The following is a 15287-nucleotide window of genomic DNA, read 5'->3' as shown; positions in this document are numbered from 1 at the left end:
ATGTTTGATGACAAATAATTGATTCTAAATTCTTGTTTCTCGGCCAGTTTTAGTGACTTCATACTTCATATCCATGAGGCATGTCTCCCTGGCATGTTTACTCGTTTCTTGTATACTATAAATCCAGATGAGCACAGCTGCAAGCCAGATTTTTTTTTTTTTTTAATCTGTCCCTCGATGTCCATCTTTTTTCCTAATATAAAAACCAATTTGACAAGTTTGTGTATGTTGGAATTTTTTTCATGCTTTCTCTCTGGGTATCCTTCCCTGTATGTCATCACTTTGTCTTTAAACAAATCTGTAATTTTTTTTTTTTTGGAATACCTGTAATTTTCTGCTGCTGCTTCCATGTGTCCCTATGGCATCTGTCTCCATGTCTGTCATCATGTCATATAAAATCCAGACTGTGTTTTATTTTCTGCCCATCATGGCTCTGTATGTAAAGATACTGGAATTTTACGACCAGCTTCTGGAGCAGGAAAACAGTTTTATACTACTCTTAGGATATTTCTAATATATGGCTTGCAGGATGAACAATAAATTGCGATGTCATTTTATGCCAACCATCACTGACAACTTGGATCTGCTGGCAAAAAGAGTAATCCCATTAAAACAGCGGAAAACTAATAAAAGTTAAATGTGTTATGATTATTAATATGCATATTTATTCTACGTAGGGCATTTTTATTGATGGTTGAAAAATGATTGCCAGTAATGCTTATGCCAGAGTCCATCATGCCAACTTAAATCAAATTAATGCAAACACTGCTATACATTTTAATAATCCCAGAAGATTAATTGTGACATGTTTTGAAGTTCTAACGTACTTTGAGCCAACATCACATCAACTGATTACGGTTTTATGATGATTTATGCAAAGGAAGGAAAGTTTTGCATTCGGGAGGAAGTTACATTTCACTTTGACGTTCTTTGGCTCCGTGATTGGAAAATAACTGCTGTTGAGGGCTACCTAATTGACAACTAGGCCTGTTCAGTCACATGATGCCTTCCATGTGATGCATGAAGGATCATTAGCTGGTCTGAGTTGAGCTACAAAAATATATACCTTTCTAAAACACCTCCTGCTTGACTGATTAAATAAATAATAAATTCACCATGTAACAGTCGTACATATGTAAATGTCCGCATTGTTTACTATGCAAGGAAGAATCAGTGCAGCCAGTAATTATTGATTACCCCTTCACTGTTGGATTTTAATTCATTTTCATGTTATGAAATGACAACCCCATTTAGATATAAACCTTTAGTGGACCACATAAGAAAGAACATGTAGACATATATATGTACATTTTAAATCTTACCGAGTCATTGAGTTGAACAAACAATTCCTCACTCACTGGCTGTTTTAAAGTGTGTATATACAATCTCAACTACACTGCAGACTATTATTTCATTCTTATTCATATTTCTCAGACTTCACTCTAGTATCAGACTGCATTCTTTTACAGCAGGAACAGAGTGCCCTGACTATGACCATTTCCCATAGCTTATCTTAATAGCCTGCAGTCTAGCTGAGAGAAAAGCAGACAGTCTGATATTCTTTAGTTTGTGAGGAGAAGACACTTAGTTCAAGCTATTGTTGTGAAACTTTTGAAAACTTTTGGAAAAAGTCCCAATAGTTGTAAAAAAAGCTGTAAAAGCAATCAAAAACTTATCTAATCGTATTTTTACACACGCTGTTTTATGCTTTTATTGTTTTTGCGCATTTGCATCTGTTTGAATACAAACAACTGATAGGAAAGGAAAAAGGTTTTATTATAATTTACATTTTACATATATCATAGCCAGTTTTGAAGCAGTTTCCATTCTGTAACAGTAACCTAAATATTTGCAGTGACACCTTCTTATATGAGTGACGCAATTAACTTTTTTTTGCATGTTACAACATTGATAAATTAAGGCTTAATTCATATGTAGCATGCTAAAGGATAAAATTGTAGATCATATAAATATTAATTCATTGGATAGAAATATTAATCAATCAATAACTTCTAACTTTATAAATGTAATTGGTTAAAAAATGAAAAAGATACATAAAACTAACAGTACCAGTATTTTATAAGAGCATATAGTTGTATTAAAAATATGAATATTTACACACTGTCATTTTTTTTTTACATTTATGCGTCAGTTTTCTCAGGAGAAAACCCACAGCCTGGTGGCAATGTTAACGGAAAATTGTGAGGAGGAAACCAAGTAAACTATGAATAGCTATTGGAAGAAAAAAAAGTAAAAGAAAATGTTGAACTTACTTAAGTTGTTCCCCGTGTTCGTCACCTGTTACTGCGCCAGAAGTCCTCTAATGGCCCAAAGGAGCCTCACAGTTTACCCCACAGAAAACGTTTATGCCTCGTCTGATAAAAGCATAACCAGTATTTCCATTTCGGGCGGTATGGCAGTGAGAATAAGTTGCTCCATCTTTTATAAATGCCCCACATGGTCCCAAAACACTTAATTATCGCTAGGTAAGGCAGTGCGGACTGTCCTTCTCCCGATGATTGACAGCGGGATAAATTGAAGTTGTTTTGAAGGGGATGACAGATCCCCACGACGAGCCGCTTCATCGATTATGCAAATAATTTAAACATTTCATATCTATTAACACATATAAAGTGTCTGTTTCTCTTCTATGAGGGACTGACTTGATTACCGTATCGTTGAAATGCTTACCTGTGTTTCTCTGTTGCACGGCGCTCCCCTCTGTCTGTGGCTTTTTGGTCTCGCCCAAACTTGGTTCAGATTTGAGTTCGTTTTCTCTGCTATGTGAGATCGCTCTATTGGAGGAGAAGGACCGTCTGTCCCCTCGCTGCCTTCGCTGTCAATGGCTTTCGGGGCGCATTTTATTTGAATGTCTGGGCCTTTTAAGTGACCAATAATGGATATTCTATGGATATTATGGACCATACCGGCCGTAATAGCTGTTGAAGGTAAGCTAATGTTTTCATCCCAACGGTTAAACCCGCATCCTCTTGCCGGCTTTGAGTTTCAGACAAAGCGCGTGAATATAACCGTCACGTTTGCTCTGTCAAATTAAATGGCTTACGGACATAAATCACTTTTCAACTCTATTAATACGTGTTCATGTGTTTTACCGTGGCGTTTACGCTGCTTAAATATAGAGTCAGTTAAAAACAACAGACAGGGGGATGATGGTGGGACCACGGTAACATGCTCCCGCAGCATCCCCGCAGGTACACGGATGCTGTTGAACGTTAAAAATAACGTTAATAACGGTATAAAATAGCGGAAGGTTTTCTTTCACGTTGAAACAGCGAGCTACGCCTTTTTTTAGAAAACGTTAAATCTCAGTCAGGTATTTGGTCGCATCCTGTGTGTCCGTGGAGGTGTGTCACCGGTTTAGTCTCAGTTGTCAAACAGTTGGTAATAAAAACCGTGAAAGACAAACGTGGACTGTCCCCTTTAACCTTTTATTGTGACTAAATATGCAAATATAGATATACATTGAACATACATACACATACATTGTAGTTGTGTGGCCGTTATGCGGCCATCAGGACGCAAAGCTTGCGGTGATGGGCAGCAGGCAACGTGGCTCAACGGACAATGAAACAGGTTGAATGGTGAAAATACTCTGTATATAATATCTGTATATAATATGTGTTTTTATAGTGGTGTGTCTGTGATGCTCAGAAGTAACTGTATGCTAGTCTGATTACACTTATTACACTATTCTAATCTATAGGATCTCTCTCATAGTGTCTACATTGTTGTGACATTTGACCTTTAATCTTCCAAAAATATTTGGGGATTATGAAACCTGTTTTTTTCATTGCCATCTAAAATTTTGATAGTTTTTGATAGTCTGTACTTTAAATTGTAATTTGCCTGGGATTCTTTTTATTATTTTTTTTTTTATGAGGCTGAACTCAATTTGCCCTGTGACAGAGCAGGGGACACTTGCCACAATGAGGAATGGAAAGTGTCAACCCATTCATTCATACAGGCTATTTTGAGAATGCTGTCAGAAAACAACAACATGTCTTCTTCCTCTGGTCAGTTAAACTAAACCTCATAATTACAGATGTAGCACAGAAAATATGTTAGAAGCTTAACCAAACGTAGCCATGGGATAAAACGACAACAAAAAGGAAAAACAAGAGAAAAATATTTAGATGCTTGTTTACTGTATCTGAAGTAAACATCTAAACATGTGTAATAACATCCCATGTTTGTCCAGCAAAAGTTGACGGAGCTGTTAGGTCCCATGTAGGACTGGCACAGACTTTGACAAATCTCATGCGTATTTATGCAGACCAGTACTTACTGTTCTTGTTTATGGTTTCCTATGTAGTTACATATCCAAGACCCCAAAGAGCAATCTGGAAGGCCTACTTTAAATTACACATCGGCAGCTTTAACATTCATGTCTTAGCTATAAAAATTTGAGTCATACTTTTAAAATTTTATTTAGAATTTGATCACTAGACATCACTAAAGCACCACCTTGTAAAAATTATATTTATATTTATATTTGAAATTATATTTAAAACCTAGGATTAGCGCAAAACCCACAACATACAAATACAGGGAACAATGTAAACGATAGATTTAATTCAATCATTTTTATTTGAAAATATTAGAATATATTGTCTGATTTTTTTTTTTTTTATCATATTCTTGGACATTTCGCAATAAAACCGATCGTGTTTAAAACTCCATACATTATACTTTAATGTCCAACATCTTATGTTTGCGGATATTAAATTGAATATTAATACTGCAAATTTACTGGATTTACGTAAGATATATTCGGTAAAAAATATGCACTAGAATCTCATAATCGCTATCTATTTATTGTGATCCCGTATATATAATATTTAAGATGTAGTGTTGTCTTTTAAATACTGAAATTATGACTGGCTGATAGATGGTTATGGGTTATAGCCTAATGGTTATTTGTATTATGATTTTGTCCTTGCTGTTCTGCCCAAGAGCAAGGGAACCACAGGATGTGAAAAATGCCAAAAATAACAATAGATTCACAATTCTCCTTGTTTCCTCTTTCTCTCTAAAAAGGAAACATGGCGATAGTAATTGTGTACTATTTGTCAGAACCTACTTCGAAGCGTAACTGTAAGATGAGAGGATACAGTGCCTGAAACAGCAGTCCGTACAGTTCCTCAAATAGTTATTTCGGTGTGTTGAAGTAGACGCACTGCTCGATGAAGAAAGGTGCTGTAGATATTTAGGGTTACACTATAACGTGGGTATGCGTGTTGCAGTATCTTTTGGCCTGTGGTGCTTCACTGTAGGATGCTTCATGATTCGGAAACCAGCTAGTCCCGTCGCCAAGCCAGTACAGCCCCCCTCCATTTTACCCTGTGAATCACCCTAGCTGATTGTCCAATGAAGTTCCAAGGATGGCTTACGTATGAAATAAAGGGTTGAAAAAGAGGTCACTGCAGCTCTAATCCAAAAAAAAAAAAAAAACAACTCTCCAATATCCCAGCATGCAACAGAAAAGAACCCTCCAGTGGATCGTTTTGACATGTTTAGTGCTGGGACGCTACATTTCTTCCTTTGTTATTTTTTTATTAGTAGAGACTGACATTGTCACATACTTTTATTATTTTTACTCTTGAACGTTACTTACTAAATGTGTACTAAATAATATTATACAATCCGATTGCATTATTGTACAGAAAGATTGGTTGACTATTAATTAGCTGGTTGATCGCTGATGCGACTGTATATTGGGGGAAAGGTTTGCTAATTAAAAGCATTTCTTATATATATAGTCACAACTCCCACATTCCTACCTACTTCCTCCTTCCTACCATACCTGATTCCTGGAGCGCAAACATATGAAAGGGCTATTTGTACTACAAGTAATCAATGAATCAGGCGTGGGCCGTACTGAAGAGGATTAGAGGATTAGAACAGAGGCCAAACTTAAGAGAATCCCAGCTGTGTCCCACGTATCCATTTTTCGAATAGCGTCAACACTGCACATCAAGTATAAAATACTGTAAATTTGCGTTTAAACGACAATGTTTGAATTTAACCTGTGACCTTTTTCCTCAACATCTTATCTCTTTTCAGACTACTATAGTACATTATGTCCCTTCTCTCTACTCAGTATTGCCATGTGGAACAACTATAAATGGCGTTCCTTCATCAGTGACATTCAGCCATTTTTCAGATGCAATTAATTTATTCTGTGGAACGTGAAACAGCTCTAAATTGTTGTTTATTGTTAACGTAAGCTGCCGTTGATGACATTTCTCATTGGTTTAGTTAAGAGGAACAGACGGGCTCCTTTCGAAAATTAATGGAGGTAGAACTGTCAAGGAAATTAGCCTAGCTATGTCAAACATGTCTATGAAAACACACTGTGGATTTATCCCTTCATTAGTTTACCCATTCATTGTCATCAGAGCTGAGCTGACAGCCATGCTAACAACAGTGCTCCTCTAATTCTGTTGAGTGGAAATTCTCAGATTCAGCCCCGCTGGCCATAAAATTGTAGTAGCCTGTATTGTTCAGGGGGATAAAATTTACTAGGCAGATCATTTGGCTTTGGCTTTCCGATCCCCCCCCCACCCGCCCCCCCTCCCCGCCCCTCCCTCTCTGTTGTGGTATTACAGTTTGTAGTTTGCAAACACTGCAAACGTTTTCTGGTAGGATTGGTGCTGCTACGATGCAATAACAGCCTCCTCCACACTTGTATGCAAGTTGTTGTTGGGGTCAGCAGGATGATAGATCACTTTGATATGCCATTTTTCTTTCTCCTTTTCTTCGAAGGAAACATAATGGGAACCGAAACCACAGTAGACGATGGTGAAGTGGGGTAGAATGAGATCACAGCATGAAGTTTTTAAAAAACTGTCTTGTAGATTTGATTGCATTTCAATATGTACTGCATTACTTCAGCGCTCTGTTGCGCGTCGGTGCCCACTCAGTTGAAAGCGAAGTTTGCAAACACTTGCCAAGCTGACTATTAAATTTTTTTTTTCTGTTTTGATTTAATTTTCTAAATTACATATATTTGTATTTCGCGTAACCCTCTCAGCGCTGTTTTCTCACACAATGTAAGGCACGCCGGCAGTTCAAGGCACAGTATGATTGTTAATGTTTTGAAAATCCTGCCAAGCTTGGTAAAGATTTCTTTCATATGTAAATCCAGTAGTTGTTTTTGACCGGAATTGTTTTGTAAGGAATAGACGTGTGAGTGTAACATGGAAGCATTATGTTTTGTGGAAGAGTAACAAAAGAAAGACGGAGGCGGACTCTGAAATGGGATTAGATAAAGGTAAAATGAGCGACCGTATACAATCCAGTGTTTTCTCAGTCCACCCAATGAGCAGATGCAGGGAGCTGGCTTGCACGCCAACCGCCACAGTAGGCTTTCACAAAGAATCTGTCTCTATTCAAGCCCTAATCCATGCTGCTGAGGGCCCAGGCATTGTCACTTTGCATGCAAAATTTCAATTAGTGCTGGTACCAGTTGTTTCACTTGAGGGGGGGTGTCACATTTCAGAGACATCTATGGCTACCTTTAGGGTGAGATTAAGGCAGGAGTATCACAGCTTTGCTTAAGAAAATGTTGTGCTCTCTGCATTGCATAAGGTTACTGACTGAGCTGCTTTGCTTTATAACGGCCACTGTATGTGTTAGACCTAGACCTTGGTCACATTACCAGAAGTCTGAATATACTGTAATACACAATCAAAGTTTATTATCTTACAGTTAAGCAGGAAAAAATAAAGGCAGATGTTGGGTTTGGGTGATTGGACGAATATATGGGCAATTTGCGATTGGCTGAGTCCGTTGCCAGTCGTTTTTTTTTGAGTGATATTTTGCGCAATTTTAATTCATTTACTACAGTGTTATACAAGTAACATGGCTGCATTAAGGGATAGCTCAGAGCATAGGTTGTGTGTGGAGTGAGTGTGCAGTCGAGAGACAGAGAGAGAGAGAGTGCGCGTGTGTGACGGTGAGGCTGGTGACCAGAGCAGAAGTAGCTGTGGACGTAGCAGTGCAATGTGTGTACAGTTTAGGCTATTTGTCAGTGAATAAAATGCTACAACTCCTCAAGACCCAAGCCAAGTTCCTGTGTCTGCTTGCCACCTGCTGATTAAAGTGAAGGTGGTTAGCTCTGAAGTTAGCAACAATAGGTTAGCCTAACCTTGGCCAAGCTTTCTTAAGGTTGACTGACCGTAAAGTTGGACCGGCTACTCTCATTTTTATGGCAATCTCAGCCACTCCTAAACAGAGAATGGAGAAATATCTGGCTGCTGGATCTCCCGAGTTTTGCTCAGCACCCCACCCACGTGTGCTGCACACCCACTGGCGCGAATATTTCGGAAATCGCCGGTTGTTGGGCTGATGGTGGCCGGCAGGAAAACTTTGACATATCGCCCAATCCAAGCAGATGTTTCCCTTTAGACTGCTTTGTCAAAAGCTTCACACAGAGGATTTGGATGCTGTAGGTTTCTGTACCAGCAGAATAGTTGCGTATTTTGCTCCTGGCTCCAGCTTGTTCAACCAATTTAACTAAGGATTCAGTTCAAGACATGATGGACTGTTTGATGCTGTTTCCATGCTTTCAGCTGTTTGACTCCGACTGCGGTTTGCTGTCAAGAGCCAACCCTTCACTCTAACCTACTGTTAACTGTTCCAATCCACACATATTTGCCCTCTAGAGGTGATGTTAAAATGGCATTTTAGCTTGTGGAAAGTATTGAAGTTTAAGAAATTCAATATTAGATTCAAAACAGTATTACAGTGTGTGTTCAGGATGGCACTTGTTTTATTTGGACGTGGAAAAGCTTTCGACATGCAAAAGTAGGAAATCAATAAGCAGGCTATTGGGAATTTTAGAGCTTGATGTTCTTTATTCTGGACACAATTGCAGAGTACTAAAACAGTGCAAGGTGCAAACAACGGCATGCGCACCAAAATTAAAGCGATATGTTGAATTTTTAAAATGCACCAATTTTATGCAAATCTATGAGTGGTACTGTAAGTGTGTTTGGAAGAACACGGCTATTTCATGCAATACACCTAGGCTCATACAACATGCTGATGTGGGATGTTTTTACAGTATCCCGGTGCACACTGAAAAACCTACACATCATTATAATATACACCACATGACTTTAGTTCTGTTTCTTTCTGCTGTACAACTGCCACAGATCTATTATGCTCAGACTGCATATCATATTTGTGTCAAGTTTACTTCTGTTCTTTTCCATGAGTGCACTACAGAGTAAAGTAAAGGGGGAGTGAGTAGGGATCAGCTTACCAGAGTTCTGAATTTAACTACCACACTGGGTAGTACTACATTATACACTTAAAAACACAATATAATGTACTGAATGACTACGGAAGCTAAGCCAAATTTAAACTGTATCTCGCTGCACAACATCACAGACTGTGCTTAGTGGCTTTATACTTACTATTTCTGCAAAAGAATATATTGTACAGTGTGCTTGAAGTACTCAGCAATAAACCTTGTGTTTTTATGTCCTGTATCACAAAAATCGTTTACTTTATTGTCGTCCTGCTGTGTTTACAGTGACCTTTGCCTGCTTATGGTATTTTTATTTCCTTAAAAAAGAACAGGTGTTAAATTTTCAGTCTCTTTGTTCTGTAATCAGTGCCTGTTTAGTTTGCAGAGACCAGCTGGTGAGATATGGCTGCGTCTTGATGCTATCAGAAAGTGAAAATATTTTCAGTCAACAGGTGTTTCGAATCTTTCAATATGTTACATTACTGTGCCAGCAACTGAAAACTGTGGGTTCATTTAAAAGAAAATGTGATACATTCCCTATGGGTGCATTTTAAAGACTTTTCAAATGTGGCTTCCTCAGCAAAGGTGAAAAAAAGGTGGTGTCAGCAATGGGTTCAGCCATTGCAATTCCTGATGTCTTGATTGCTGATTCTTATCACCTAACCCTAATTAGTTATACGGTTGCATAGTTTTGATTGAAAGCACACTTCCTCTTAAATTAACACTAATTAATTTGATATGAAATATTTTGCTCGTCTATACAGTGTACGTGTCCATCACTTTGGTCCTGAATGAAATATCTCAACAACTATAATGGATGGATTGCCATGAAATTTTGTACATATATTCATGGTCCCCAGAGGATGAATCCTGTTGACTTTGCCGATCCCCTGAGTTTTCCTATACCCCCCTTGCAGGTCGACATTTTTGGCTTTTAGTAAATTTTTTTGACAACTATCGGACGGATATTGGAATGGATTGCCATGAAATGTGGTCCAACATCATCCTCTGGGCAGCATGAATTGAAATTTCTCCAATACTAAGATGGTTAACGTGGTAAACAGTGTACCTGCTACACATCAGCATGTTCGCATTGTCATAGTGAACATTTAGCACAAAGCACAAGGCAATGGATGTAATTAATACTTGCAAAAGATATTGTTATGGGTTTACAACACTGAGGAAATCTGTCACAAGTGCATACATGTTTCACTTGGCGAAGGAAGTGTTTCTGCTATCTTTTTTTTTCTTTTTGCAGGATCAGTGATCCAAATGTAGCGTTTGCACATTGAAGAAGTTTTGAATGAAGCCCTGTCCTACACAACCAATCTCTGTTGAGAAAGTAGTATTATCAATCTCAAAATATGCTAGGTATAGAATTTCTATTTGTAATTAGGTTTTTCTAACACAAGACGTACTGTGTGCTATGAATGGTGAAAAGATGCATGGTGTGATCAGGTGAATGGGTCTTGGGATTTGTTTTTCTTGCAGTGCTTTAAGGATAGGTGTGGTTTTCGATCAGAGGGCTGTAATTGTTTCAGTATGTTGTTTGGAAACCAAGCGCTCAAAAATTGAAGGAGTATGATTTAGGTTTTTTATAATAGTGTTATAGTGCATAATATAGTGCTCTTAATCCAAACAATTTTATTACAGAAAGCTTCTGTAGCTTCTGTGCGCAGGTCATGGAGTCTCAAGAAATATAAAATACAAAATATATACAAATTCATATTAAATTTAATTTGAATACCACAATATATGCTCAAAAACAAAATTAAACCATTTCTTTTAATGGCTACAACAATGCACATTACCCGAGTTTGCAGACAGATGCTATTAATTCCGGGTGTTTAACATTGCAATTAAATCAGAGTTCATGACCAGTGAGCCTGCTTCACCCCCTGTGGAATAAAGTTTGCATATGTTTCTCGCTGATTAGTAGACTAACTCAAATAAATAAATAGTTACAGAGGAAACTTGCTTTACCTCCATGTAACCTCACTGATATTTCACACAGGAATCTAGATCAAGGATGTTCTTATATCCTGCTGTCTTAATTAGCACATGTTAATTGGCAATGTGCAGTCTCTTGGTAAGTCATATTTATTAGGGAGAGCCTGATTCATCCTAATCCATTGGGAATGGAAATCATTCAGGGACAGTAAAATGTATTTCCAGACATTATTCATAACAGGAAATGTGTAAGCAATCAAAATGGCCCTGCAACATCTAGGTCTAATTTACAGTCTGAATTCTTTGTGCAGTTTACTTAATTTGACACAAGTCTCAATCATTATGTGAAATCATGTATTTTATGTCTGTGTCACTTAGGGCTGAGCGATATGGCCTATAAATAATATTGCAATACTTTTAGGCTATATCACGATAGATGATATATGTCTCGATATTTTGAAAAATCCTCTAAATTACTGCAAACTACCACTGTAAAGTACTGTTTCAATAACATTAAATAAAGTACTGTTATAATGAAATGAATAAAAGTGGATCTACCGGTGCTTTTATATATAGTCATTTACCATATACAATGTAGAAGCAGCCGCGATACATCGATATATATATTTGATATACTGCTGGTCCCTAGTGTCAGTGTATATGTCCTTATTCAGGCAGCGGCATTGGTGTTCGTAAGTCTGAAAACAATAACTGAGTTTTCTCAAAGAGTTTATACGAACTGCTCAACGTGACCTGCCGTTCCTGTCGAATCCTTCATGTGAACATTGAGTCATATGCATTAACAATATGGCGGTTATAATATTCAACCCAGCAAACACAGCTACTGAGCTGGGACGCGAGGAGAAAGAGAGACAGAAGGAGGAGGCGGAGGGAGAGTGTACCCTGAGAGAGGTCAGACCTCGTTTCAGAGACCCCCCATCCACACACACCCCAGGTACTGTGACACTGCCTTTATGAGCGCGCCCGGAGAACACAAACCCACCGGATTAGTGTCTGGCTCTCAATGTCCCCGGGAGCAGAGCCCATCGGCCGAGACAAAGCGGGGCTGATTGCGTTGTCATCTGCATCACAAAGGGTAGCCTTTTCTACCTGAACCACTGCCTGTGCGCCGTGCAGCACATCACATCTATCAGCGACTCTGGACCCACGTGACATCTGCCTTTTGTTTTTTGTCCGTCTCTGTCTCCCCCTCTTCCATTCTTTCTCTCTGGCCCACGCCGTCTGTCCACCATGGCTCATATCAACAGCAGAAACCCCCCTCCCCTCCTCCCCACCCCTCCTTCCTTTCTCAGTGGAAACTAGCTTCTTAGTCTGCACCAGCACTGATCATTTTCTGTTTTTGCCGTTAGTTATATGTTCAGCTCAATATGCATCATCTCTCGCTACAAAGACCCACTAACACACACAAACATTCGTTGTCTTTCCCCTTTTCCCCTCTGGCTCTGGCTGGCTCGCTGTATCTCTAGTCCAGCCAACATGCAGACACATCAGACAAAAAGCCTAGTCTCCCGCTGTCAGACACTAACAGGTCTATCGGTCTCACTCGGACAGAGAGAACACCCCAGCTGAGGTGCTGCCAGTAAGCAGACGTGCTTTATCTGATTAGTGTACTGCGCAAGCAGGCTCTACTCTTCTATAACTGGTGAGTGTTGTCTTGTGTTGGTGACCCAGCCAGGTCCAGCAGCCATAACAGAGGTAGATCAGGCTTCCCTCCTCGGATTATCCTCTTATGCTTATGTACATACCAGTTTAGCATAAGCCTTTTGGCTTTTATATGCTTGGCGGTACTTCATCATCAACATCATCATCAAAGAAATTACTTTTTAAAGTCCCTGTCTTACTTTCATATTTTATGACCTCAACTTGCACTACTATGAAATAAAAATTTCATTTTTCGGGGGTGAAACAAAGATGTTAGAACTATCTCAGGCATGATAACTGAAACTGAAAGGTACACTTTATTCTCCCATTTAATATGCTTTATGAATAAATTCAATAGATTAAACAGGGTGTGACATTTCAAAGGCAGAGGGAGGGAACATAGAGAGAGAGAATGACTTTAAGTGTCCTAAACTGCGATAGTTGGTTTCTATTCACAAGTAATTGCATTAGCTTAGAGAATAGGGAATTAACACAAGGCAATTAACTGATTTGGCCTTTGGCTGTGACTTGTCTGGTTTTAGAAAGCTGGAGCTCATCCTGTGTTTTCATAGATTAATTTGGAAATCACTTTCAATCAGTTGCAGAACCTTGTAAACCATACAACAGGAGACCCAGCAACTTGATATACCTCAGTAAAATAAGTGAATAAATTTAACACAGATGGGTGCATACTGTAACAGAAAACTTAAAGTTTCGACTATAGTCAATTGTAATGAAGCTGTAAGTCTAATAAAATGCTCTCTTTCTAAAAGCTAGAAAGTGCAAGAATGTTAAGAGGTTAAGAGTTTAGAGGTTAGGAATCTCAAAGGCAAGGGTCATAACAACAGAAGGGTAAACACACTTGTTAGTGCATAATCAGTCCAATTACCAAGGACTGCCAGGCCATGTTGGCTAATTGTCGACAGCAAGGGTGTAATTTTCATTTCAACTTTGGGGTAGAGATCTTCTGACACTACAATTATATTCTTCACCAATGGGAGGCGTGTGTTCTTAATGGGATTTTATTCATGTGTATCATACACTGCATACTGTATTATATACCCTTTGACACTTAACATTGCATCCTGACCTGAGCAGTGTACTGAGAAAGGGGCATGTTATCTGCAATTCTGATGTTTGTTTAAGTTATGGGGATGAACTAGCGGGTAGACTCTGTTTCCTGTTTTAAAAATAGATTAAATAGATAGGAAAGAATGGAACGGTCCATTTGGCAGTTCATTAAAACATCAAAGCATATACACACAGCACCTAACACACTTATGATGATGCTTACGCTGTAATGAAATTAGAGTTTGATTAATTAAAATTAAGACAAATTAATAACTAAAAATATGTTGATTTAAATTTTAGTTTAAGACATTAAGGACTAATTCAATTAATCAAGTCACTACAGTGAAAAGATGTTTGATCACCGTATTGGTAAGTCAAGAGAGTTAACTGCCCCCCCCCCCCCCCCCCCCCCCGTCCCCCCCCCCCGTCCCCCTCACCCTCATCTTTCCGACAGTTTTCTATAACTTTTGGAAAACCGTCAATCCGACATTCACACCCACTTCGTACCATGATTGGCCAGCTGTGCAGAGGTGCAAAAAGAGCCACGGTTGGAACCGCTCTCCAAAGCTCTCTTTCTCTCACTCTTTACACAACTATAGCTGTCACTGTTCATGTGTACAACCAAGTGCTACACTAGGAATGCCTTCCAGGAGAGACAGTCTGAAAATCTGCGCCCTTATCCTCGTATTTAAACAATATCTCGTCTTCCCTAGCGTACCCAGACCCCATAGATTGTCACACTTGCTTGATAGAATTAATTGAGGGTGACAAATCATTCATATGAAATAATTGGAGGTGATATGTCTCTACTTTAAGTTACACATATGATTAACAGAATTAGAGCAATACATTTCAGATTTCCGGGGGGGGGGGGGGGGGAGGAGGGGGGGGGGGGGGGAGCTTACTGTGGTTTTACTGTGATTATTTATACTATTTCAAACAGAAGCGTACTTTAGATTGAGAAAAGGCAGGAGTTAGCATTTTTATTTTTTTCTCTGACCTCATACCACTGTCCTCACTCTACCTCAGCTTACAGCTCCAAAATCAATAACCTGGACTCAGCAAAGATTAAACCTCTATGATTGTGTTTATGGAGCCCCATCAATTGACACTTCCTCGAAGTTGTTTCATATTCAGCAAAGCCGATGATAAATGCCCCGTTTGGGCAGAGAAATCTTACCTGAATTTACATAATCACTTGTTTGAAAGTGGATCTTGTGTGGGGAGCAATCAGCAGCATCTGCCACGCTCACACTTGCAAGAGCTACTTTTAATGCAATAACATCTCGTCCCCCTCTTGTTCAAACTAACAGTTCATTGTTATTTT

At 38.9% G+C, this 15287-nt stretch overlaps 1 protein-coding gene across 4 annotated transcripts in view; it reads left to right on the top strand.

Moving 5' to 3' along the window:
- Positions 1-2792: 2792 nt before the first annotated feature.
- Positions 2793-15287, top strand: part of ephb2b (eph receptor B2b) — a 124752-nt gene continuing 112257 nt past the window's right edge. For all 4 annotated transcript variants that reach the window (XM_067586511.1, XM_067586509.1, XM_067586510.1 and 1 more), the window contains exon 1: positions 2793-2948. In XM_067586511.1, coding sequence (XP_067442612.1) covers positions 2897-2948 — 52 coding nt within the window. In that variant the 5' untranslated portion in view covers positions 2793-2896. The remainder of the gene's footprint in view (positions 2949-15287) is intronic.

The sequence above is a fragment of the Thunnus thynnus genome, chromosome 4, assembly GCF_963924715.1.
Source record: "Thunnus thynnus chromosome 4, fThuThy2.1, whole genome shotgun sequence".
NCBI classification, from domain to species: Eukaryota; Metazoa; Chordata; class Actinopteri; order Scombriformes; family Scombridae; genus Thunnus; species Thunnus thynnus.
This window is presented reverse-complemented; position numbering and strand designations above follow the sequence as displayed.